The following is a 27,797-nucleotide window of genomic DNA, read 5'->3' on the forward strand; positions in this document are numbered from 1 at the left end:
TCTATTTACACACTGCAGTACACTGATACATTTGATCTAAGGCAGTGATTCTCAACCTGTTTTATGTCAAGACTCCTCAGTTTGATATGCATTAGTCCACAGATACCGTTTGATAACCTTTTTTTTCTCTCTGGGACCCCAATCTCCACCGTAAAGTCCTCAGTGTTTATTTATCAACTTAAACCCCATATGGTCCCTCGGGTTCTCTATAGGCCACTAGTGACTTTACTGTTTTCTGTTATTGTGTTGAAAATAGCCGACCGACAAGCTCACAATTCAGAAAGTTAAAGCAACATTGGTGTCCCTTAAGTACTGTACATGTGTTTTAGAACATACGTAGAGTGGTTTTTTACACATTAGAAACATGGTTCTACTGTAGTAAATATGATTATGCTCATAAAATAATATACACATAACATTATGCTTAGTGAGTTTTAGCTAAACAAGATGTGGTCCAATAACGGTGTGGCTTTGTGTGGATCAAGGACTTCATATTGGATACCTGTGACGTCATCTCCGATGTATCTATGACGTATATCAGGGGTTCTCAACCCGTGGGTCGCGACCCCTCGGGGGGGTCGCCAAATTATTTTAGGGGGTCCCCAAATTATTTTCAAAAAAAATAAATAAATACATTTTTATTTTCACGATTTTTCAAAAATAGCAGATCTACAAGTTCATAGCGCGCCACTCGGTGGCGCGCTATGAGCTTGTAGATCTGCTATTTTTCAATAGCTAAATTATAACATAATGCTTAAAACACCAAAAGGGGTTCCCACCCAAAATGGGTTAAGGTTATTGTAGCAGTCAATTTATATTGGGGGGAGGGGGCGGGGCGGGGGTCCCGAGACATTGCCAAAGCATTTCCGGGGGTCCCCAGCCAAAAAGGTTGAGAACCCCTGACGTATATGACTCCATGTCACATACACATTATGAAATTAAAGTTATATTATCATATCATTTTAAAAGAGTACTTCCTTGGGTTGCTGGAAGCGGGCACAAGGAATTTGGTGTTGAGTGATTGGTCCTGTGTTTTGCAAGATTAACCTCAACAGACAGTAAAAATGTAGTGGACATAAACGGGTTTGGTACAGAATACTATGGCTCACAAGGAAAGTGGTAAGTGAGAATCAAAGTGACACTCTGGGTGGAGTATTACAATGAATACAAAATAGTAGAATAAATAAATTGGCTGTGACATAAAATACAATGACAGTAAAAAGGGATAGAAATTTTAGCGGAAGTCTGATGGCATCACTTAGTTGGAGTTACAGTATATAAGGAACAGTGGTATTTTACACAAATCAATTATTATCTACAGTTCAAGCCTATATTTCTCCATCCTAATCCAGCATTTGACGCATGGTTTTTGCTGCAGCTCTGTTGTTGTTTAGTACACAAGTTCCACTTCATTGAGGCTTGCTGTGGAATCATACAGTGTTTTGGGGCAAATAAACGAAGCATATGACGCTCCCATGGAACCTATTCATGTTCCCAGAATTGAGCCCAGGCTTACTACCTGCTTTTTCAACAGCCTTTGGGCTGTTCAGTGGATGCCCTCATGGGGTTAATGAGCGGGAGGAATTGGCCATAATTATTCCACAGTACGTTTATATACAGCATGGCACTAAATCGTAAAGTTTTGTTCGGGCAGAAGGAGCAGGGAATGCATGTTGCTCATTAACTGCTACAGAAAATAATGGTTCAGAAGCTCAGCATCAGTCACGTGTCATTTCTCTTTCCATCCTACGCTGTCATTTCCTCTGATAAATGCAATACTAAAAGGACGTTTTTTTTTTGTGTAGTCTACTCTAGTCTTTCCCTTTGATACGGCATGTTTTTAAAACTACTTATCAGCTGTTTAGTTCTCTTCAGATCTATGCTTGACAAACATTGGAGTAATTGCTGCCATGGACTGAGTGCAAACAGACGGTAGATACAGTTGATCATCCTCCCTTCTAATCCACCGTCCTTTCTTAAAGAAAACGGGCACTTATTTATGGCTGATGTAGGCATAACATTCGGCATCACCTAATCTAACCTTAACTAAGTTAGGTTCATGTTTAGCATTCATGGCCCATATGCAATCACTCTCATTGAAGCCCAATGATGTAGTTAGCCCCCAAAGAGTTTCTCATTGGAGGAGCTGCATGTGGGAGAGGCTGTGTTCCACAGTCTAGTGGGAAGGCTGGTGCCAAAAGCACCAGAAGTAGTGTCAGTCACCCGCTTCGAATGGGATGAAAAAGCATCGTCTAAGAGCATTGCCCTTTTTTCCATTTTCTTTTAAAAGCATTTTCCCTTCCCAGTGCCTGTAATGTTTTGTATACAAGCCAGGTTCCAACCGTGCATATTGTTTCCTTTACCTAGAAGTCTTGTGTTACTGTAAGTGATCTACAGTATAGGCACTGTCTCTTTTGCTCTGTATGGTTTTCCCTTTTGGAGGGTATTTTTTTCAATCTAGTCCATTCATACAACTGTACTGTACTTTATGACAATTTAAGTAGGCCTACTGTCTTTGTTTATGGTCACAATGAAGGGGACTTTTCATAGAAATGCCCAAAATATGCACATGTCCCATGTAGAGTTGTTTCAATATCTGCCAGTATCAGAAAAGCTGCCGATATGGCCTAAACCCTAAAATGCTGGTATTGGTATCGGCGAGTACCGTATGCCAGTGAATGCCATTCCGTATGGCATGTACTTTATCACATATTTCATTTAATTTCAAACTTTTTATTTTCAAGGACCCCCATAACTGAGAGTGTACAAATCAAACCATATGGACTCTTACAGGTCCATTTAGTTCCATTTGTACACTCTCACTCAGAGTTACAGACCTGTAAGGGTCCATTTGGAACCCTCTCAAGAAACCCAGAGGGTCCCTGGCCTAGGACACCACTTTGAGAACCACTGTCCTAGATTTGCTACACACTGGTATCATATCCGGTACTTATATAAATATCAGACACAAAGGGGAGATGTTGAGACTTTGGAATAGACAGATTAACCAAACATATAAAGAGAGGTGGGCTGTTGACCTATGCTGCAAACCAAAATTAAGAACATACCTTTTTGTGCACAGTTGCATTCTGGGACCTTAATATTATCTTTAGAAACAGGTAGTCCCACATGGAGATCTGTGTATGTGCCTGTGTGTGAAGACTGCAAACTGAAAAGTGTACTTGGCAATCAATTCGGCCCACTGGCTGAGCCTGATTGGTTGAGCTTCAATTGGCTGAGGCAGAGGCTGGAAATTGCACAGGTGAAAGGAGTTGGCCTCATTAGGCCCACGGGCAGAGCCTGGCACAGGTGAAAGGAGTTGGCCTCATTAGGCCCACTGGCAGAGCCTGACCAGAGCCTTTTGTGGTAGTTCTGGAGAACCGTGGGTCCGACCGACTCAATACCTGGCACTCGAATGTGAAGTCGGTAGGTCAAACAGTTCTCGAGTTACGTGCATTACAACCGTACACACACGCACACACGTGCCGCATTATATAGTAGATATGAAAAAGAACTTGAGTTGTTTCAGTAAAGGCATTTTTGTTTTAGCAGATTTCTTATGCAAGGCTTGGGAAAAAGGCATTCTGTTTGCATTCTGTTTGCTTGAAAAGGAGTTTGAAAAACAGAGTTTTTATTTTATTGTACAACTATGCAATGATTTATATGTTGTGTCCTATAAGTCCATGCGGGCTGGGCACCTCTGGTGCATGAGACATAAATATTGTCTGTCTGTCTGTCTGTTATGCGTATTGGTATCGGAAAGGAAGAAATGGGATCGGTATTCAGTAGCCTACATCTCTAGTCCCATGCTGTAGTTTTGCATGGAGATTTCTCAACTGTGACATTTCTGCTACAGACAGGTGTCAACCTTGTGTGCTTGCACCCTCTGCTGGTTAGATTGAGAGTAGCGCCTTGAAATTGTATTTCTGTTTTCTGTTGCAGGGTGACCAAGGAGGGGAAAGAGTCCTGCAAAAAAAATGGACCACGTTTCTTAAGGCCCAGTTATTGTGCTCTCTGCCTGATGATGGCTTCCCCTTCAACATCATCCAGGACATGTTTGTCTTGACGCCGAGCCCTGAAGACTGGAAGAGCACTGTGTTCTACGGAGTGTTCACGTCTCAGTGGTGAGATCTCTGCACTTCTACACTTTAATCCATTTAGACCTGAGGATGATTCTACAAATGTCTTCTAAATCCTGACAGTTTTCTGAAAAACCCATGTTTCCCCATGTCGTTCTCAAACCAAAAATATTTGAAATTGGCCGCTGACCCCCAACTGAAAATATGTTGTTCCAGGGAGCCCCCAGAACCAAGGATTTGAGTTAAAAACGTTCGCTCTGAAAGAATATATATTCAAAGATTTGCACCACATTTTCAAGATTTTTCTAAAATGGCAGATCTACATGCTCGTAGCGTGGCACTCGGTGCCGTGCTATGAGCTTGTAGATCATGACATTTAATTTGTGATGCACGATATAATCGGTAGCATAATCGCATTGTGCCATATCGGCTATAAAAATCGGTATCGGAAGGGTCTCAAAATAATCCAGTTTTTCACCAGCAAAAAAATAAAATAAATGAAAAATGTAAAGATTCATCAATGAGTTCAATATAAATCAAAAGGGTCTACTGTCTAGTACTCTAGTACCTCTAGCCTAGAAGAAAAGCCAAATCAAATATGATGTAAAATCTTAATTAAATAAAAATCACACCCGTGTGAAGTGAGGGGCGCTAATATATTAAAGTCTAACTCATGTTGATTAGGTGATGTAAAACAAACTGTGTCAAAACAAACTAGGGGTATTTTGGTTTAATTTGGGTGTAATTTTGGGGATCAAAAAGAGAGGGAGAGAGGCTGGCTGGCTCGTTGGCTGGCTGGCTGGCTGGCAGGCAGGCAAGGCAGCTAAACACAAATCTCACTTGAATTGGATTGTAAATGTAATACTTTACAATTCCACCATTAAAAAAGCAGCCCACCCTAGCCCAATGGTAAATCCGAGCCTGGTTGTGATATTGGAAGATAATGGACAAGGCAGAGGGGAATTGTCTCAACAAGTTGATTTTTTGTATTATATTAGAGCACCTGATCACGCATTAGCTCACAATGTTGTGCCCTGATATCCTGCTAGCCAATCAGGAATTATTATTTTCCATGGCGATTGTATGCAGCCAATGCTAAGACGTTGCTTTATGTCTTCAAAGGTATAAAGGGGCATCAGGTAGCTCTGCGGTGTGTTCCTTCACGATGGACCAGGTGGAGAAGGCTTTCAACGGCCGTTACAGGGAAGTGAACCGGGAGAGCCAGCAGTGGTACACCTACAACCACCCTGTCCCTGAGCCCCGGCCTGGAGCGGTGAGTTACTGTCACACCGCCCTCTGCTGGGCAAGCCAGTTACTGCTGGTGACAGTAATGAGACAAATGTAAAGCCTGCCATGTGTGGTGCAAGATTGTGTTTCCGCCTGCTCATCAGCCACGTCCTCGATCTTTGCTGAAGATCAGCGCTTGAGCGGCTATCTGTCTCTTCCCGTAAGACTCTGATTCTTATCGGAGTGTTGCTGCTTTCATTTCCTGGCAGGTTTATCACAGGCCAATCAATCGAAATCCCACACGCATATAACCCATTGATGAGACAGCGGAGATGGGCAGGAGGTTGCAGCCATATACTGTTGCCATTGGTATTGTTATCCTGTCCGTGAGAATGAATGTGTGAGAATAAAGGGTGTTTTTCCTCCGCAGTGCATCACTAACGCTGCCAGAGAGCAGAACATCCCATCATCGCTTCATATGCCTGACAAGGTGCTGAACTTCGTCAAAGACCACTTCCTGATGGACAGCGTGATACGCAGTCAGCCTCTCCTGCTGAAGCGCAATGTGCGCTACACGCAGATTGCTGTCCACCGCGTCCAGGCCATGCACAAAGCCTACAATGTGCTCTTCATTGGCACAGGTAGGGAACTTAAAGCACCCTCTTGGCCAATTCATCATCATCATTCCTGTGATCGCATTTCATTTCTTTGCAGCTCTCAACTCTTTACAAAACATATCTCACCTTTTGTAGATGAAGGGAAGATTCACAAAGCAATCAACGTGAAGGACAAAATGCACATAATTGAGGAGATGGTGCTGTTCCCTGATTCCCAACCAGTGCAACACATTGAGCTGGACTCTGAGAAGGTATGTTACTCTGATCACTTCTGGGACCGTTCTCATAGTGGGAAGTAATAACAAGCCCACTAAGCTGCCTTTTATTGGCAGTTTAGGGATTCCATGAGCCATGAAGAGCTCACGTTCATTGTAATTACATGCAACGTTCTCTCTGGGGAGCAACAACAAGATGGGCTTTAAACAGCATGTGACACTTTATTGAACGCTGCCCTCTCTGCTCTCAACTAATGGAATTGTAATTGAGGAAAAAGTTAAGTGTAACGTATTGAGATCAAGGCCAATTGCGGTCATGATGGGATGAAAATAGTAACCCCAATGACTGTATCTGGGCCACCTTTCCTTCCCTCCCCCTTCCCTGGTCATCCGTCCCCCACAGGGCCAGCTTTATGTTTCCACTTTCTCTGGCCTGGTGGAGGTCCCAGTGGCGAACTGCACAAACTATCAGAGCTGTGGGGAGTGTGTGCTCTCCAGGGACCCGTACTGTGCCTGGACCGGGAGGCAATGTATGGATGTCAGACAGGCTCCATCAGGCAGGTGTGTACAGTCTATGCACAGCACTTTACACACAGGATATTGTACTACAGTACAGTATGACCGAGCAGAGAGAGTGTCATAAAGCAGTGGTGCTCAAACATTTTCATGTTAAGGACCCCCAAATTGGTATTGTATTCCACTGCAGTTTTTTTTTTCTCACAATCTTTCATGCTTTTAATAGAAGTATAAAATAGAGTTAGAGTGGTTAAACTATTCCTTATTTTATTGGGAGAACTCCATTGTTCTAATAAAAATGTATGCATTTTCAGTCACTGGCAGCAGGATGTTGATGATGCGGACACATCGGCTATTTGCAACAAGACAGTGCCCAGCCCACGGCTTGCTAAACCCCCACCTACAAGTAAGTCACAAAACGACTGTATGGCTCTACCAGATTCTTCCCATGTGCTGCATTTGAATTTACCTCTTGATTACACATTTATTTTTGTTTATTTTGTTCTGTGCTTTCAGGAATGTCTTCATGTCAGGTGATAATTATACCCGCCAACACATTTAAAGTGTTGCCTTGCAAGCTGCGCTCCAACTTGGCTGAGAGGAGGTGGGAGTACAGCGAGACTTCGGGCCACTTCCATTACCCCAGCCCTGAGGGGGGCCTGGTTGTCGTGGCTCAGGCCGACAGGCAGGACACGTACGAGTGCTGGTCAGTGGAAGAGGGCTTCAGACAACTTTTGGCCAACTACTGCGTGAGGGGCGAGGCCAAACAGGAGAGCACCACCCTGACAGGTCGATCGCGCACACCACAGGTCCCACAGGAGGAGCCCATTTTGCCGGGGGAGGCGCGCTCGCCGCAGATCAACCCCAAGACCTACTGGAACGAGCTCATCGTGGTGTGTGCCCTCCTTGCTTTCTCCCTGGTCGTTTTCTCCTTGTTTGTGGTCTACAGAAACCGGGACCGAATGAAGTCCATGCTCAAGGAGGGGGAGTGTCCAAACATACAGCAGAAGAAGCCCAGGATAGCAGGAAAACCTGCAGAGAACCTGCCACTCAACGGCAACGCAGTACCAGTATCTGTCCCAGATCATAAGGGCTACCAGACCCTTAATGACAACTATATCTGCAGCACGCCTCCACATGAGTGCTCCTCACCAGAAAACGGCAAGAGTTTTTCAGAGACAGAGAAAAGGCCTCTGAACTTGAAAGAGAGCCATGTAGAGATCTCTCCCACATGCCCGCGGCCCCGGGTCAGACTGGGCTCAGAGATTAAAGACTCCATTGTGTGAAGACAGCTTTTGATAAACTGTGAACTGTAAAATGTAAACTGAATTGAAAAGAGTGCACTTGCTGAAAAGAAAAACTTAAACGAGGGAATACTGAAAGGCGTCGGACTCTTCACGGAGTGACATTTCATTACACAGATTTTGCACTTTGTCTCTTTTTGTTCCTGACGCTGTGGTCCGTGTACATTTCCTGCATTCTTTTAGATGCTCCCCCTTTGTCTCCAGTGCACTAGAAGCACAACTAAAAAAAGAACAGTTCCAGTTTGCCTTCAGATGGTTTTTTGGAAGTGTTTGTATTGTACTCACGGAGGGAATGTAACATACAGTACATATACGTGGAAGTGATGAAGCTCTATTGCCCCACTATGACTCAGTGATGCAAGTGCACAGCGTTACCACTCAGTCCGTCCAAATGATCTACACATTCTACAGGTAACGCCATGTGCATCATCTAATAAGAGCGTGTTTTTCACTGAGCCTATGCACAGTGTGCTGTACTGTAGGTAGGCAAACATTCGCACACACCCAAAGTCAATACTTATTGGCAGGTAAAAAAAAAGAAAAGAAGAAAAAACATATTTTTATAAACCACTGTGTGCATCCATTCTAGTATCAAATACAAGGTCAGAAAAAAACGGGGACCACTGCCTACGATTACTTTAGTGATGTTTTTTTTTTGTTTTTTTGTTTTTTTTTGCTCGACTACGCTCTATCACTCCAATCAAAAGAAAAATAAATGTGTGCCCAACTGACCACATGTACTTTCTTAGTGTATCGCCACTGTCGGGCAGAACTCTTTTTATGACCATTACGTTTCAGGAAATGTGTTCCTGTGTTCCAATGGATCTAATGTAGTTATCATTTAGTCCCCAGCTCTTGTTAATACTTTGCATTGGTTAAATATTTATAAAACACGCAGACAGAATTAACCACTTTCGACCTGGCGAGGCATTGAGCAAGGCATTACAGTATAAGTGAAAAGTTTCAAAATCAATTTAAAAAATTGTCCAAAAATAGCAGATCTGTCTATTTTCTTGTAGATTGTCTATTTTCTACTTTTACATGACAGCGTAAATTATGATCTAGTATAATCGGAAAAACAAAAATATGAAATATACAAGGATACAAGGTTTCTGCCCGACTTGGATGATGTCCCATTCTATGTGTTTAGGGTTGAATCAATATTCAACAGGGTTTTAGTTCACCAGTGTGATGAATGGAACCCTCCCCACCATTCCAGGTATTACTATGCTGTTCCTCATGAAACAGGCAGACTATGCAAAGCAAATAATGTGAAGAGAGGTGAACAATCCTCACCTTGAGAGACTGTGTGAAGCACAAAGGTGTCAGCGCTGTTCATTACTGAGGATCAGAGGCATTATCATGCGCGCGCACGCATGTGCGTGTGCACACACACACACACACACACACACACACACACACACACACACACACACGTATGCAAGTGATTTTAGCCATTCTTGTGTTATCAGGCAAAGGAAAATAATGGACATTCTGAAAGCCTGACATCCAAAATCAGATGATACAAGATGAGGGTCCAGACACAAACCTTTTACTGACAGAATAGAGCCATTATGGCTGAATATATTTTAAAGTAATTTACTCACAAATAAATCTGGATAGGCTATATGAGAGCAAGTATGGTACTGATTATGTCACAATACAGACCACTAATATTTTAGGTGTTTATCTCACTACATTAATTCATGTTTGATTCATTTCATTTCATGAATATCTGTAAACGGAGGTATCTGGTTTCAGTGACATTTGACTGGAAAGTAAAATCCTGAGTGCATGTTAGTCTTAAAGTGTAATGATTGACCCTTACGGGAGAGTGGAACCTGGATTTTAATAACTGGGCCTAGATTTTTGACCTGATGAGTGAGTGAGTGAATATAACCTGACATAATATGACATTTTTTTTAAAGAACCAAAAACAGATTTCTTGATTAAATGGTTTGTAAGTCAACCATTCTCTCTTCTAAATTAGCATAATACGTGCTTTATGATTATGATTAGAACCTGTCCACTATCCATCTACAATTTAAGACAATGGATTTTATCACACGGTCCAACATGTGCTAGCCGATTCACAAGATATTGTAGTACATAAGGTTTGAAAGCATTGTTATACCAATTGCAATGCAATTATACTAAAGTCTCATTTCAGATTTCTTAAACATGGTTTGCAAAATAACAAACATGCATTAAGGCATATTTAACTCAAAATGCATTTGATTTGCACATGAAATTGGAAAGCCTTAGTTCTGAGCAGGTTCTGTATTTGGTGACACGTCTGTAGTTTGGGTAAATTCACAATGCCTTTAAGCAAAACATAATGGTCAAGAGATAGATGTGCCTCTTGGAATACTAATGTTTGTTACAAATAACATATAATAACCAGGTGGTAGCACATTAGAATCGCATACTATTATATGACACAATTGACCTTATTGCAAAACAGCAGTGAGCTAATTTGGGCAGTAAAGTATGTTATTTTTGTGGCTTCAACTTTAGTCCGGGGTAATGTTTATTCTTTATGGTATAGCACACAAGTATAAGCACTGGCTGTATTTTTTAAAGCACAGTACTGACATACAGTTCCTGTACATGGCAATACATACAGAATCTGTAGAGATATCAAAGACTGGACTACTGTACTTAGTCATACATGGAACTGGAAGTTGCGGTGTTTGATTTGTAAAAACAAATGGGGGGAGGGGAGCATTTTCTTAAGCACTTAAATCTAGCTAGGCCTATATACACTTCTTTGTATGACAAAATAACAAAGATAGACAATCTATACGCTCACAGTGTGTTGCATATCAACACATTGTGAGCGTATAGATGTGCTATTGTAGCTATTGTTTTGGGAAGATTTTTTTGTTTGACAGATTCTCACAAATTTGCTGAAAATAGGGATGCCAGGGTTAATGGTTAACATGCATTTGGAATTAAATTGTGATCAGTCTACATTTCCCAAAAGGAAATTAATGTACTGGTATTCTATTCAGTCTGACCAGAAACGGGGATAAAACATTTCCCCTCCGGCAAAATGAATGACCAGAGGGGGGATATCAAAGCAGAGGCGGATCCCCTTTCCTTCCAACAAATCAAGCCCTGGGCTCTAGTAGTTTTAAGAACAAAATAGATACAAACCGTACTTTTTTTGTAAGACTGTTAATAAAACAAAGGGCAGCTTTTAGTGATATGGTTGTTGGAACAATAATACATTTGCCAAGTGCAAAACAATAAACATGGTAGTGATTTAGTACAATATGTGCGCAGGTCTTCAACATTATTTTATCGCAAATCTGAACAAGTTTATGGTTCATGAAATGCATAAATGGTCCGAATGCCAATTGCTGAGTTGCAGTGTCGTCTGTTAAAACCACTATGGTCAAGCCTGCTATCTTTGACACTGCAAGTTGCTCAGACTCTTGTCAACATGTATTATAAGTAAGATCGTTTTTTTTTGTAAAGTTGTTTTGAAAATTGAGCTGCCAATGTAAAAAAAAAAAAAAGATTGTGAATTGTATTTTTTTGTATCATACATCACTACTGTTTTGTTTTCCTTTTATATTGTATTGTATATAAAAGCACTTTATTTTAATTTTTCAAATAAAGATCAAACGGATACATTTTTATTTGGATGGTTCATGATTGGTGAAATCTTGTCAAAGATTTATTATGCTATTTTATCCTTACTCAACTGAGAGCAGGTCGTAAGTAAAATTCTAGTTTACTTACAATTCATATGGTTACTGTCTGAAATGTAGGCCTATATTCAGTTCATTTTGAAATCTCATTTGAAGGACATAGAAATAAAATAAATAAAATGTTAAAAAAGCACCACCACAGCAATAGGTGAGCTCTGTCTCAATATATCATTATACAGTAGGCCTAGGCCTATAGGTCTACTATCTAATGATCTATTGAAACCAACTCCACCCATGAGTGAGATCTTAATAGGCTATAGCCTATTAAAGTCTCACTCATGGGTGGAGTGGGATGGTAGTAGTGATAAGCACTGCAGCTCAACATTGTCATGAAGCTCTCACATGCACACACCTTAAAGGTAAATAAACTAACAGAGCACTTTATATGCATAGAATGAATGTATTGTGGAAGTGCGTTACAACATGAGTGTATACTTCTGTAGGCTAAAACAACGGTAAAAGACAGATATATAATCAACCTAAAATGGAAGAGTGATATTGATTGAAGTATTTATTAACAGTATGCAAAATAGGTACATTTCAAGGCAAGCACAACTCAATACAAAAACTGTTAACTGTGGACGACATCATAAATCATACACTTCTTTACAATAGGGTCCACTACTAGTCTATAAGGTATAGGTAGATATATCACAGATAATGAAGAAAAAACAGCATGGCGTGACAAGTAAGACAAGTAAGCTATGATAAGTAGACCTTATTAGTCAGATGGTAGGGCCAGCGCCTACACACCTACAGGGCACACCCTCGGTAAACTACGACCAAGTCTGACCAAGTGAGCCAAGAATTCATGCAAGCCAGTTGGCTATTTTTTTGTTGCGTGTCTATTGGCGTACTTATGGCAAGACCTGAAATGTAATTTATAATAGCCCATTATAACTCAGTGTCAGTAGGTATACAGAATGATCATGTCACATAAATTTGAAATAATTTATGAAACGTTTATAGCCTACATATGGTGTTGTTTGTTTAGTTATTATTGCAAAATGTCGGTGGCAAAACATTTAATTAAACCAATATGCCTACTAGTCCAGTGCTTGGTTTGGGGTTGAGAATTTATTTATTGTCTCCATAGTTTATACGGGCACAGCTATAGGGAAAGGGAATCACAGCCTATATGGAATTGTTTGAAAGGGCAATTGATTTTATTCATTATATAAAAACACAGTGGCACAGAAGAGGCCATTTATATAAAGAATAATGTTTACGGTACGTTTGTGTAATCTTTCGTAACGTTCCTCTACATGAGGATCTAGGTGATGATCCAGTCTTCTCCATGTATGGCTTAATGGCGATCCAGGCTTTTGATGAGGTCAGTGTTGTGAACTTCATATATGGAGACAGCCATATATGGAGCGTGTCACATCACAACAAGGCATGATGGACTGACGGCCATATATGGTGGCGTGACGTGTCACAAGGTGTGATGGACTGACAGTTATTTTTAACTTTTTTGCCATGATTGAGATAGAAATGGTTCTGCATTGCCCTGTAGGCTATTATTATTTTGTTAGGCCTACCTATCACAGATACTCCTGCTCCCACAGCTAATACCTAGGAGCTATACGTGTCTAACATAGGCCCCTATTTACACCAATAGATGCGCAACTAAAATACAAAGACAGGTGTCCAGTGCAGTTTCAGACTGCGACGCTGGCCAATCAGTGTCTCGTGTTTCCTGTGCGTGTTTAATTGAGGCTTTTTAGGGTTTTCTTTGACTGACTGGCTGACTGTGTTCCAGGGCAGAGGCAGGCTATACCACTGATACCAGCACCCGTTTTGTACAAGTATTCTGTCTGGGTGTTACACGAATGAGGCGATAGACCTGCCGGTCACCTGCTAATGAAATCTATGCACAAGAAAGGCTTGCTTGTTTCCTTATCCGTGTCATATAGGCCTATTTTATTATTATTTGTTTTTTTATAGATGAAAATGGAGAGACCCAGCCTCCGAAGACTATTTTCAGCGTGCGATGTGAATAAGTCTGGAATTATCGAATACGAGGACTTCACAGTTGTTTGCCGAGAGCTCAATGTCTCCGAGAGTGAGATGAAAACTTTGTTCAACAAGTTTGACGCGGATCAAAATGGATATATCAATTACAACAACTTTTCGTCGAGGTTCCAAGAGGTTTCCGAGACCATGGATTTGTCATCCTTCGGCGCTTCTCAGATTCAAGGCTCCCCGTCCCCGTGGGACGAGTTTTTGAGCAAAATCGATGGTGCAGTTCTACTCCCCGAAAGGCAAGTCACCGTCATAAATGCCTATGCCCTATATGTCTTAAATATAATTATGCAGAGCCCTGAATGGCTGTGATATTAATTATACATTTCATGTAACAGTTATTCACATAAACCGAACCCACCTCACCCCTGCCCACTGATCGGCTGGAATGGCTTAGGGTAGCCCAGAGTAATCTAGTAAGAGAGTAATGACACTCCCGTTGACTCTCATTGTAACAATGGAATGCGGAAGTGCTCATTCTATCTCAATGGAATAGTTCCAGCCATAGGAGCAATGTTTGGAACTATCGCCCATAGGTATACCGCTTTGCGGCGAGATCAAAGCGTGTCACCACTCTCTTACTAGATTACTCTGGGGTAGCCCTGAAACATGACGATGATAAAGTAGCAAGCTCGAAACGTGAATCAATGCATTTGAACTTTTGGACATATGAGGCTTCCACCCGACAGAGACATACCGGTAGTACACATAAATAATTTGATTAGCATCGCCCTCACTTTTTTTAATAGGCCAGTGCGGTTCTCAAACTTTTACATTTCAAGGACACCCCATAACTCTGAAAGTCTACAAAATATGGGACCAAATGTATCGACCCATAAGGGTCCATTTCAGAGTTCACTCTCCACTCTCAGAGTTTCAGACCCGTAAGGGTCCATTTCAGAGTTCACTCTCCACTCTCAGAGTTTCAGACCCGTAAGGGTCCATTTCAGAGTTCACTCTCCACTCTCAGAGTTTCAGACCCATAAGGGTCCATTTCAGAGTTCACTCTCCACTCTCAGAGTTTCAGCTGTAAGGGTCCATTCTAGAAGGAACCCTGAGGGTCCCTGGACCCCACTTTGACAACCACTGTAAATCAGTTAAGACAATAGCAACACCTGCCGCATATCAAAGCCTCCAAGCCATTCTCTCTCCCACAGACACCTGGCTTCTCAACTCTAATTGCGACCTCAGGTCACAGTTAACTATGGAATCTAGCATTTCCCATCAGTGTGTGTTTTGGTTGGTTGGTCACCCCAGGCAAGCCCCTAGGTCATGATGATTGTACGAGTGTCATTAGCCCCTAATTTGCCAGACCGAATCAGCCGTCGGCAAAAAAAAATTGCCCACACGACAGTGTGATTTGAGTCTGGCTTATTAGCCAGGCTACCTAGTTACTGGTTTAGATTGGCCGACCGCGTACATGCAGGATGTTTATAATGCTGTTGTGTCGTGGGAGGCGGGTCATGGGAAGTGAGGAAGCCAAAACTTTAAAAAAAGATTAGAAATACTTTTCCGTTGTCTCCTATAAGTGTGTTATGCATCTTTGAAACATCTCACCAACACTCAGGCGACGGCGCAGCTCTCTGTGAACAGAGAGTATGTAAATCTGCGTCCTATGGCGAGTAGAATAAGCTACGAGGGACCCTAGGGTACCGGCGTCCAAAATTCAGAAAAGGGAAGGGGCTAGGTTGACTGAGTAGGCTATACAAACACCAAGATACCCATGTACCTGTGTAAATACTTCCTTAATGTCAACGAAGTCCACACCCACAACACCAGAGGGAGTTCAACAAACCGTGTGCAACCCAGATTCGGCACAAACAAGGGATTAAATTATTTTCGCTCCTATGCCACCAAAATGTGGAACGCCCTACCAACAGTCATTAAGACATGCGAATCCCATGACTCCTTCAAAACCGCTCTCAAACCCACCCCCACCCCCTTTCCCCTCACTGTATATGTTTTTCCCCCCTTTTTACTGGTGTGGTCGTGCTGGTACGAATGTTGGTAGGTAGGCTATTGATGGTAACGTAATTAAGATATGTATCAATGCCGGCCAGGTTCTAACTGGCAATTTTGATGGTGACGTAATAAAGATAGGTTTCAGATTACATACATGTATACATACATACAGACATTACCTTTAATTCACCCGACACTGAAACATATCCTAATTAATTACGTCACCATCGACAGCCAGTTATATATACCTACCAAGCATACGCAAATAAAAAAGCCAGCCGACCACAGTATAGTACTATAGTATGTATACAACTTACGTATGTATACATACATAGGCTACAATACCTGTTACCCAACCAATATTGAAACATATCGTAATTACGTCACCATTGACGGCCAGTTATAACCCGACTTTAGTATTTCATTTCAATGTTTTACAGAGAGGCTGAGATTTGAAAGTTCGTAGCGGTCGTCAGTATACTTGCACGCTCTGCTTGCGAAGTTACGCACTAGTACTAGTTCTAGTACTCGACAGAGTGCAGTTCTAGTTACCTCTATGATGATTTCCTGTTTTTGGCTATATAGTAGGCCTAGTGTACGTCTCTAAATGTTATGATGAATTGAACATGGTGGACCCTATTGTAAACAAGTGTAATGCTTTATGGTGTCGTCCACCGTTAACAGTTTTGTATTGAGTTGTGCTTGAAATGTACTTTAATTCTCCAATCTGTTAATAAATACTTCAATCAATCAAACATTGAGCTCCCCTTGCCAAAGTTTCAGAGGAATAGGCCTATAAAACAGGTGGGCACATAATAATCCGTGGGCGCCATAGTTTTGGAATGACTGGGCAGTGGGCACCTGGACGACTGGGCAGTGGGCACCTGCAGGAGAGGTGGGCACCAGGCCAACTGGGCACTATAGGTGCATCTAGGCACCTGGACGAGTGGGCACTTTATAGAGGTGGAAATTACTGGGCACCTGTTCCTGGAGGTGGGCACATGGTCAACTGGGCACCAAAGCCATCTGGGCACTAGGGCACCTGGACGAAGTGTTTATTAATGTGGTTGCTCAAAGGGCAAACAGACTATAGTTATTGTCACACTTTCTTACTTTCCTTTTTCCTTAGACTTTAATATATTAGCGCCCCTCACTTCACACAGGTGTGATTTTTATATGTGATATGTCTTTAAACCCCCCGCAACACAACAAGGCTCTTTTTGAGGGGCGCTCCTATGTCCAGCTTTTAGTGTGTGTGAAAACACAAACTTGGTCCTACACAAACATTACTCGCCATTGACAATGAATGGACAATTTTGAGTGTTCGTGTAAACACAAACATTGTGTAACACATACATTGAAGACAAACGTCAGGACGCAACTTGTGATTGGCCGGAATGAGGTGTTGTATGATGATGTATGTATGATGATAAGAGCGCCCCTCACTTCACACAGGTGTGATTTCCCCCCCCCCCCTTCTAATTTCTAGCCCCCCAATGTCTGGCTTTCAGACATAATGTCATGTGGCAGCCACAGCCAAGTCTATGGACTTTTTCTGTTGGTTTTATTCATTCCCCCCAAAAATCAGCATGCCCCCTGTGACATCATGTGGCACTGGCAGCCTCACTGGAGCCCCTCACTTCACACGCCCCTCACTTCACACGCCCCTCACTTCACACGCCTCTCACTTCCCTCACGTGTGATTTTTGAGTTCCCAGCTTTGTGTGTGTGTACCACAGAAATAATTTGATTAGCTTAGCACGGAATGTGATTTTTGCAAAACATTTATTTCACTTTGTATTGGTGCCCACATTTACCTAGTCCCCAGTTCCCTAGTGGGTGCCCACCCTTCCTGTATTATAATAGAATTAGACCTGTGCCTGTCTGGCACCGGCCTACTTGGGAAAGAAGCTAGTTGGGGGGTAATGGAAGCCAAGGTGGGGCTTTTCAGAATAAAATCTATATGCGCTTTAACCACCATCTGCCTGTATCCCTTTTATGCGCAAGATCTTTGTCTTTGTCCCTTTTATGCTCATAATGGAGATCCCTGATGTTATCAGTATATGGGCAATTGGGTATATATGAGCAGAGCATGGAAATTGGTTAGGTTAGGCTCATTAGGTCCACTGGCAGGGCCTGACCAGAGCCTTTTCTAGCGGTTCTGGAGAACCGTGTATCCGACCAACGATTCTAGGGTTAATGTGAACATAGGTTCCCAAGCTGAAGCATGTATAAACTTATCTTTTTCTGTACTTTCTGTACTTCAACTATCAATTCTCTGTACTATTCTGCTCCTAATTTATAGTCTTAAGGATCAGTTGGCTGATATGTATCAGACCCTCCAGTGCTCCGGAAATATCGATATGCTCCAGCAGTATGAGGCAGTTGTCCATGCCCTCATAGGAGAAAGCATGGATCACAGCTTGGAGAGAGAACAGCTGGAAAACAGCTTAAAGAGGTAAGAACATTATCTGCATTCTTGAATCGCTGTTTGATAAGCGGGTCAAGTTTACATTATTGAAGTACAGTTCCTTTATTTTTGATTAATACAAGAAAATGGCTTCTATTTCAGCACACTAACTTTCAAGGAAGAGCAGGCTTTCGTTTAGCTTGTTATCCCCATCGATGATGTCATTGGTAGGCAGGTTTCTGAACTGTCCATAGCCCACCGATGAGATATCGAGTTAGTAGGCAGAAATTGCACCATCTTATAATGAATATTGGCAAGATAAGGTTGAAAATGTGTGAGGCGATCTTAACCATATGAATCGGGTGGTAGATAGATTGATACAAGTCGATAATAGATCAGGATGACTGAATTGAATCTTTTCAGAGGCAGATGCATCTTAAACTGTCATCTGAGAAATTATATGAAATGTATGACACAAGTGATCTTGAATAGGCTTCAGATATATATATATATATATATATATATATATATATATATATATATATATATATATATATATATAATTATTTATTTATTTTCTTCCACATAAACAATATTAGTTGGAATTTGTGGTGCAATTAGCCATTAAAAAAATCACCAAGTTTGATTTATCTATACAACTGATATAAAGGTTGATTACAACTTGGATAGCAAATATGGGGGTTTCATATGTCAATGCTTTAAAGGATCTAGTTTGATTATATTAATATAGTATCATTGTCTATTAACAGTTTAAGCACATAACGTGGGCTAATTCACATTTCTTGACATTTTCTCAAATCATTCAATCATAACCAAACTTACCTGAATAGAGTCAGTGTTGATAAGTCATGGGAGGGGTTTGTGTATGGGATATTTTCTGCTTCACTAAAGCACAAGGGACAAGTGACATTCCATACTCAAGGAAGTCATTATGAATACTTGTTGCACTGCCTGTTCCTTATTTTACATAAGAAACCTGAGTAATTATTCACGTTGTACGCTTTTATTGCCACTGCACACACACACACACACACACACACACACACACACACACACACACACACACACACACACACACACACACACACACACACACACACACACACACACACACACACACAAACACAAATATGAGGAGTCTTGCAGACAAAGAGTGTCCGCCTGTGGAATCAGTTTTATAAAGACACTCCCTCCTTTGCTGTCATCTGGCGAGAGTGGGAGTGGTACAACTACACTGTGCGTGAGCTACTGCTCATCTCAGTAGATTCAATTCATGTTTTAACAGTAGTTGTTTTTGTATTGTATCGTAGTTCACCTATGATGGATTGACTAATTTAAACCTCCTGAAGTCGTGTTGGGGGGTGGATTCATCCTCGTCTCTCAAACGTTTGTTGTTGGACTTAGTGTGCTTTAGGTTGAAGGTACAAATTAAATCACAGCTCTGTGACCCTAACAGAGCAGAGGACATGAACAGTAGCCAGCTGGCTGAAATGGAAGATGACATACAACAGCAACTTTCCACACTAGAAGAAGGGGTGAGAGAAGAGGTGAGTTGAATTTAGTGACATGACATGCCAAGTTGTTAAAACAGAGCAAAACTAGAAAAGGTGCCCCTTGGGGCACAGGTCTCCACCAGGCCAGGTCAGGTTGTGGCCTCCTGGTGGCGCTATAATAGGCCAATGTGAAAAGGGTGCCATAGCCTTTGGCAATTGGATGATTCAAAGTGTCCCACTTCCTTCCTGGACTACAATTCCCATAATGCTTTGGTGCACTGTTCCTCCTTGTGGATAGGGGGAGGGCTGTCTTACTGAGACAACATATGTAGTCCAAGGACTGTCTAAAGAGGACGAGACGCAAAGACCGTACAGGCGACGCCATGTTGCTCCATGGTGCTCCATGGAAGGAAAGAAACATGCGCAGTTGGGCTATATGCAATGGGCTATATGCAGCCAACACTTCCGCGTTCAGCTTCCTTGGTCTCAACTGCGCATGTTTCTTTCCTTCCATGGAGCACCATGGAGCAACATGGCGTCGCCCGTACGGTCTTCGCGTCTCGTCCTCTTTAAACAGTCCTTGATGTAGTCCAGGAAGTAAGTGAGCCCAGTGTCCATGACATCATGGACACTTTGAAATACTAAAATATCTAAAAACACATAAAACCCCCAGGAAAGAGTTTATTGTCTCCCAAACATCATTCAAATAAGATCTGGTTGCAAAAGGGGTGAAGTGGCCCTTTAATAACCCTGCAGCATTCTTTCCTGCTTCTTTACCTAGTTACCTAGTTACCTAGACATTTGTGGTGCAGGACACAGCAGCTGGTTCCATTTCTCACAAAGGGCCTCTCTGTAAAGTTAGATGAAAGCCCCTGTTCTAAGCTTGTGTCAGTGGGCAATTCTATCTCCTTTGGTTTCATGTTTGTAGGAGCGTAAGAGAATGGAGGGAATCATGGCCACCATGCAGAGGAAACATGAAAATGAGGTTTCGGACTTACATACTGCTTTAGACAGGGTGTTAAAGGTAAGTGTTCCTTTTTTCTTTTCCAGACAAAACAAACTTTTCTTTACCCTGTTTTAAGTTCAAATAAATAATTTGAGACAACATAATGATTCAGAAAATATGCTATGTTGTCTTCCAGCATTTAGCAACACAGGCTTATCCACAGTAACCTAATCCATAATGCTGATTTAATAATGTGGTCAATGTTTATACTCAAGGACCAAGAGGAATCTGAACTCAACCGCTCAAGAGAGGATGTTGATGGCTTGAACAAATGTATCACTAAGCTTACACTGGTAGGTAATGTTGGGGACTAATCACTTTAGACTATGAAATTCTACTGAATGAATAATGCATATACAGTACTGTAGTGTAGAGAGCAACGTTCTAGTTATTTCTGCTGTCGGTCTCCTCAGGAAAATGAGCAGTTACGGAGCTCTCTGATCAAAGCACATACAAACATCTCCATTCTGCATGCAGAGCTGGATAAGCTGAAGAATATGTATGCAGATCAAAAAGTTCAGCATGTAAGGTAAGGTGCCATTTTAAGGACATACTCATTTCAAGTCTATTCACATAGTAAACTCCATTGCTTTAGGACATTAACCCATTTTGGGTGGGAACCCCTTTTGGTGTTTTAAGCATTATGTTAGACTTTAGCTATTGAAAAATAGCAGATCTACAAGCTCAAGCTATGAACTTGTAGGTCTGCTATTTTTGAAAGATCGTGAAAATGTGCCTCAAATCTTTGAATATATATATATTCTTTCAGAGTTTCATTTTTTAACTCAAATCTTTGCTTCTGGAGGGTCCCTGGAACAACATATTTTCAGATGGGGGTCGGCGGCATATTACATATAATTTTTGGGGTCCTTGACATGACATATTGAGAACCACTGCTAGAAACATGAGGTTTTTTTTTTATTTCGACGTCAGGCCTAAATGGGTTAATATACAGTAAATGCAACTCTGAAGGACATTAAGAGACCACTCCACACTTCTCTTAAATCAGCATGTATGGCAGCCATTCCATTCCATTGTGAGTGATGCTGTACATACTGTACCTGTGTCATTCAAAATCCCGATAGGGTTGCGTAAAGACCCACCCCTGCCTGCCTCTGATTGGTATACCGACACTGCCGGTCTTTGCTCCGTAGTTAGCAGACTTTCCTCCGAGGTGGATAGTCAGGGGACACTGGCACAAGGTTACTCCATGGTGGGAAATAAATATTGCTCAGTGTTGGTATTGCCGCGGGCGGGGGATTTGCTATTCTGTCCATATCGGGTTGCAACTCGAACAGGGTTGAGTCGGCTCTAGTGAACTTCGCAACGCTCGACATGACATGGCAACTGGACCGTGGTGTCTCTCGTGGCTCAAGTTCGTCAGCCCCACCAATGATCTCCGTGGAGTGGCACAGGCCCATTTGCATACAGAAGAACACAAACACACATCACATCCATATGGACAGACACATCCATTCAATCCATAATACAATATAAACAAAAATATAACACAAATACAATCATAGTTGTTGGTTTTATTTTGCAGAGAGAGCGATGACCTTAAGAGGCTGGTGTTGGAATCCCAGTCTTACTCTAGTCAGGTTGAAATGCTACAGTAAGTCTTTGTCTTTAGGAGTACAAATATTTTTCTGATCACTTTCTTACAAATGTAATCATTAGGATCAATACACAGACCTGAGTCAAGGTGCAAATTATTTAATGCAAATGATTGAGAGCATTTGTCTGGCACGTTTACTGTATGTGCTTCAGTGATGCTAAGACAAGTATGTAATCTGACCACAATCTATATAGACCACACCCTCTGTATGACAGTAAACACCTTTTTGTACAAGTACGGTCAGATCAGCGACATATTATGTTTTTCTATTTCCTGAAACGTCTTGTCAGGGAAATGAACAAAACACTGTATGACAGTAATGACGGGCTGCGTTCTACCTTAGCCAGTGAAACGATGGCAACCAAAAGGAGGGTAAGTCTTGTTGTTTTCAGGTCATCTGTTTAATAATACATGACATGTTGCCTATACAAATCAAATCAAACCTTTTATAAAGCACATTTACCAAGCCCGGGATGGGGTGTATGGATAAGGACTGATAAATACTGTGGAGCCAGCTCATTTAGAGCTTTAAAAATGAATAATAAAATCTTAAAATCAATTCCAAATTTTACGGGTGACCAGTGGAGGACCGCTAGGTAGCTGCTAGGTAATTGATCATGTTCACTTGAACCGTGTTATCTACCAACAGTTATCTCCTCAAAATGAAATTCCATCCAGAAGAATGAAGCCCCTTCGAGAAAGTACACTCATTCACAGCAGGTACCATGTTCCCTTCTGTCTCTTAAATGTGGTTTGATCTTGTGAATTGGATTGCAAGTTTCACAAATGCTGTAATTGATGTGTGTTCCCGTGCTGTGCAGCTCACAGACGGCTGTCGATAAAGCAGGCTACTCCAACGTGACCAGCTGGGCAGATAGGTATCTAGCGGACAGTGGAGTTAACATACCGATGGACACTGCTGAAAACTCAGGCAGCGATTATGACAGCGATGACAGCAGAGAATCAGTGGAAACTCTTCACCACAGTTATTCATGTGTTCCCTCTGATGTGGAGGTAAGGCCAACCAACAACCATGCTTACTCTTACTCATACGATGCTAGGGTATGGATCTTTTAACCTCACTGTCTCTGATAGATATCTGATGTGAAATCAGAGGCTACCGTGTCAGTGGCTCCAAGCAAAACAAGCTCTTTTGCATCATCAATAAGACGACGTTTGTCTGCTTTCTCTTCCATGAAGGTAGGCAGCGGTCACTGGCCGTGACATTTTTAATGTCTTATAATGAATACATCTATTGTATGTATTTTGGATGTTCTTTTCTTTGACAACAGACTTTTATGATGTGTGACATGAGTTATGACAAACCTACTGTAACAGTTTATTGCATAATGCTGTTGCTGCTATACTTGTATTTGTATGATACTGCTATTTGAAGTGGATTCATTGGATTCTGAATACAATGACAATTAACATCTAATCTTGTCTTAATACTCTTATGTAAGATAACTTAATTCTGAATGCAATTCAAAAACATTGTTGTATCCTTTCTACAAAGACAAGTGAAGAAGACCTTGAAGAGAATGAGGGAGTCGAGGAACCCACTCAAATGTACCGCCTGGTTTTAGCTGGAGATGCAGGGGCTGGCAAGTCCAGCTTCCTGCTGAGGTTGACCCTTAATGAGTTCAGAGGAGATATGCAGACAACACTGGGTGAGTGAAACGTGCATTGGATTACATGCATAGTTTTGGAAGCAAAATCAACTCCTCCCAGGCGATTGATGGGAGGCAATTTCATTGGACAGAGGTGCAGATTTTTATCGGTTGCACGATTAGTAGTTGTGTTTAATAAAACTACGACATTGTCTTTTACCTCTCTTAGTAACGGGATGTGTGTGTTCTGTGTTTGCATGTATCATTCAGTGTGAGTGAGCGCACATCTTCAGATTTGTGTTTCAAATCAGGGAAAGTGTGCGTCAGAGAGAGATTATATTTATTTGGTGCCGGGCTTCAGCTGGGGCTAATACATTGATTAAAGACACTTGTCGGGCTTGGGCAGGAGTTCTCTAGGAGTATCACACATATGTTCACTGAACAATATATATGTTTTTTTACATTTTTATCCAACGATTTTTATAAGCCATTTTTCACCCAGTGCCAATTGCCTAAAATGTAATCCTGGGTGCTACCTCTCCTCTCCCTCTGCATCAAGGAAGGCAATTATGTTGCTGCTGTCAAATAGGTCTACATCTATTCTAAGATTGCACCTTAAATAAAAGTTGCGAAAATGTGATGCGTTTGTTTATCACTATGAAATGGATCTGAATGACTTAGGTTGAAAAGTTTTTAATACAAATGGTTCCAATGGCATCTAAATATAAGGTTGTAAGTGCTTATCGGTAGGGATGGAGCTAGATAACCGATACCCGAAAAAATCCAATGACGAGCTTATTGAGTACCAATCAATAAGCTTGAGTATCAATAAGCTTTGGGCTTATCAAGCCTGTTATCGAGCATAGTATGGCCCATGACGTCATCAAGACAAGAGGCGATCAAGAAATAAATTTAATCATCCATGCTGGCACAAACATGTCGGTCTAAAAAGTGTATTGATACCTGCCAACCATGCATCGCTGCTCGGGTAAACAATTATGCTTTAAAAGTCATGGTACACATATTAACCAGTTAACAGTTTCTTTAATAATATTTTATTGGTAAAAAGGTCAATTGCTTTCCGTCTGTTAGAAAGGTACTGTATTGGAAGGCCCTAGTAAAAGATACTGGTTCTCTTCAGAATGTATTGTCATCTCCCGTCTTTCAACAAAATAATAGAAAATGCTCGATAATGGGCTCGATAATGAAATGAAATGAAATCTATATTTACCCAGGGTATCTGGGCTAAGCTCAAGAACTTGTTTCCAGCCAGGCCCTGCTCATAGAACACATTTCATCGTAGTGGTTGATGCCTTGTTCAAGGGCATTTCAGCGGTGGTAATTTTAACGTGTCGGACGGCTGGTTCGAACTGGGAACCTTCCGGTATCTAGACCGCGCCGCTATCCGTTCGGCCACCGCTGCCACTAGGCAATAAGAACCCGGCTCGATAAGCCTGATCGATAAGGTGATCGTTATCAATAAAATTAAACGAGCTCCATCCCTACTTATCGGTGTTGCGAGGATGAGGTATTTGGACAAAGTTCTCCCCTCCCAAGGTTACCTGGGCGTTGGCCCAGGTACCCTAGCGGGAACGCTGTGTGAACAAAACATTGATGCAATATTTTCAGGTGCAGAAGTTATTATAATTCTAAAGTGTCATAACTGTTTCTCAGGCGTTGATTTCCAAATCAAGAAGATGCTGGTGGATGGAGAAAAAACTAGCCTGCAGATATGGGATACAGCCGGACAAGAGAGGTATAACATAAGGTCTTGTTGCTGATCAGTGTTAATTCAAAACCGGTTTCAAATATCTTATCTATAGAAATAACCATGTGATGTCAAGTTGTATTGTTGTTTTCCTGGTACTGTAGGTTCCGCAGCATTGCCCGGTCCTATTTCCGTAAAGCTCATGGTGTCTTACTGCTCTACGATGTTACTTCAGAGAGCAGTTTCCTCAATGTCAGAGCATGGGTGGATCAGATCCAGGTAACTGTGTGGTGACTGTGAACAACAGTTCACAGTTTATTTTTTAAACAGAAAATACATTTTCAGGTTGGGATACCAATTTCATCCAATGAGAACAGACTAGACATCATCCAGGATACAAGTGAAATAGGAAACAAAATTCACATGACGTCAGCCCGTTCTCCTATTGTCTGGCCAACCATGAACACAAGCTGATAAATGATCTGTATGGGGTTCTCTCTCCTGATTGGAAGAAATTTGCAACCCACCTGCAAATGTGACACTTTTATAAAAAAAAATGTATTATTTTATTTTTTTTAAATGTACTTTCTCTCCTCCACATTTTGAGTTCCCACATTCCCACTGATCCGAGAAGCAACGTACACCTTTAAGACGTTTGTATCTCCTGTGAGCACATATTAAAGGGCTGGAGAGACATAGAGACCTGTGTTACTGAACAAATTCTATAACAAAAAACCTTTTAAACAAACATCACCTTTTAAGAGTCAACGGCACCTTTTGTTTTACAGGACTCAACAGATGAGCATATCCCAATGTGCGTTATTGGGAACAAAGTGGACCTAAGAGAAGAGTTACCAGAGGGAAGCTGTGTTAGCAGTGTGCATGGAGAGAAACTAGCAAAGGTGCATTTCTCAGTTGTACTTTTAACAAAAACCTATTCACCGGAATGCCTCGTCTCCCTATCAGTGTCTGAATCATTTGAAGGTAATCATGCATATCCATCCTTTGTTTGCAGGCATATGGGGCTTTGTTCTGTGAGACCAGTGCCAAAGAGGGGACCAACGTAATTGAGGCTGTACTCCACCTAGCTAGGTAAGAGACCAGTGACAAAGCTTGCCTTTCGGTATCATTAGAGATTATGCTTTTTCTTATTTTCTGTCATATTTCATTGTTGAATGTTCATGTTAAAGAGGAGGGGGCTAAAACTGCATATTTCAGAGTCAGGCTAAAATGGGGTGCTGTATAAAAGATTCAGTATATAAGATAAATAAGGAGTTTTCTTTGAAACTGTAAATCATGCAAAGCTTATTAAGTGGATGAGTCCCAGAATAAAAATATTATGGCTGGAAATGAGCATATTAGGCTGCCTTTAAATTCACCATAATGAAACTATTTTCTTTCATACCGCAGAGAAGTGAAGAAAAATGTGAAAGTGAGACGTGAGTCCAACTCGCAGGTCAAGTTGAGTCCAAATAATTCAAAGAAGGCTCTGAATGGATGCTGTGGATTATAGGCATGCATGTCAACAAACGCAACTGTCTGGGATGGAGCAAAAGCGGAACACAGCCTTTTTCTAAATGCATTCCAATGTTAATAGTTCAACCCATTGCTATGGTTGTTTTCTATACATATATTTGTCTAGACTTTTTAAATTTTCTCTCTGGGACATTTTAGATTAATTTGTTGAACAATGAAGAGAACAGCCAATGCATTTAACGGATAAGAAATACTTTAATTTCAAATATTTGTATTGTAATTTGAATTGTAATTATTTGTATGCTAATTTGAATTGTAATTATTTGTATGCTAATTTTAATTGTAATTATTTTAATAAACCTTTTCAAGCTTTGTTGCAATTGAGATTCTATCAGTCTACCATCAATACACACCAACATGGGGCCTTAGACAAAGTAGAAGGTATAACATCTGCAAAGTTTCTATCTAGGTCTTCATCAGGCAAATTTGCCTATAGGCTCGAAACGTTTTAAAAAATGTCTTCTAAATCCTCCAGTTTTCTGAAAAACCTCATGTTTCTTTGTCAGTGGTGCTCAATATTTCATGTCAAGGACCGCAAAAATTATATGTAATTGGCCGCCGACCCCCATCTGAAAATATGTTGTTCCAGGGACCCCCCAGAAGCAAAGATTTGAGTTAAAAATATATATTCCAAATTTGCGCCACATTTTCACAATTTAAAAAAATAGCAGACCTACAAGCTCGTAGCGCGCCACTCGGTGGCGCGCTATGAGCTTGTAGATCTGCTATTT

At 41.3% G+C, this 27,797-nt stretch overlaps 2 protein-coding genes across 2 annotated transcripts in view; both read left to right on the forward strand.

Moving 5' to 3' along the window:
- Positions 1 to 11,605, forward strand: part of sema4ba (sema domain, immunoglobulin domain (Ig), transmembrane domain (TM) and short cytoplasmic domain, (semaphorin) 4Ba) — a 55,239-nt gene extending 43,634 nt beyond the window's left edge. Inside the window, exons 9-15 of the mRNA XM_079500666.1 lie at positions 3,943 to 4,124; positions 5,202 to 5,352; positions 5,737 to 5,947; positions 6,059 to 6,174; positions 6,542 to 6,699; positions 6,969 to 7,060; positions 7,171 to 11,605. Coding sequence (XP_079356792.1) covers positions 3,943 to 4,124; positions 5,202 to 5,352; positions 5,737 to 5,947; positions 6,059 to 6,174; positions 6,542 to 6,699; positions 6,969 to 7,060; positions 7,171 to 7,940 — 1,680 coding nt within the window. The 3' untranslated portion in view covers positions 7,941 to 11,605. The remainder of the gene's footprint in view (positions 1 to 3,942; positions 4,125 to 5,201; positions 5,353 to 5,736; positions 5,948 to 6,058; positions 6,175 to 6,541; positions 6,700 to 6,968; positions 7,061 to 7,170) is intronic.
- Positions 11,606 to 13,407: 1,802 nt separating this feature from the next.
- Positions 13,408 to 27,379, forward strand: rasef2 (RAS and EF-hand domain containing 2). Its single transcript, XM_079502159.1, has 17 exons — positions 13,408 to 13,941; positions 17,970 to 18,122; positions 19,552 to 19,642; positions 20,517 to 20,612; positions 20,810 to 20,887; positions 21,008 to 21,123; positions 22,141 to 22,209; positions 22,503 to 22,584; positions 22,862 to 22,932; positions 23,034 to 23,226; positions 23,308 to 23,412; positions 23,729 to 23,882; positions 25,497 to 25,578; positions 25,695 to 25,809; positions 26,319 to 26,432; positions 26,546 to 26,622; positions 26,941 to 27,379. The coding sequence occupies exons 1-17, from the start codon at positions 13,625 to 13,627 to the stop codon at positions 27,041 to 27,043; spliced, it is 2,016 nt and encodes a 671-aa protein (XP_079358285.1). The 5' UTR covers positions 13,408 to 13,624; the 3' UTR covers positions 27,044 to 27,379.
- Positions 27,380 to 27,797: the final 418 nt, after the last annotated feature.

The sequence above is a fragment of the Electrona antarctica genome (genome assembly GCF_951216825.1).
Source record: "Electrona antarctica genome assembly, chromosome: 5".
NCBI classification, from domain to species: Eukaryota; Metazoa; Chordata; class Actinopteri; order Myctophiformes; family Myctophidae; genus Electrona; species Electrona antarctica.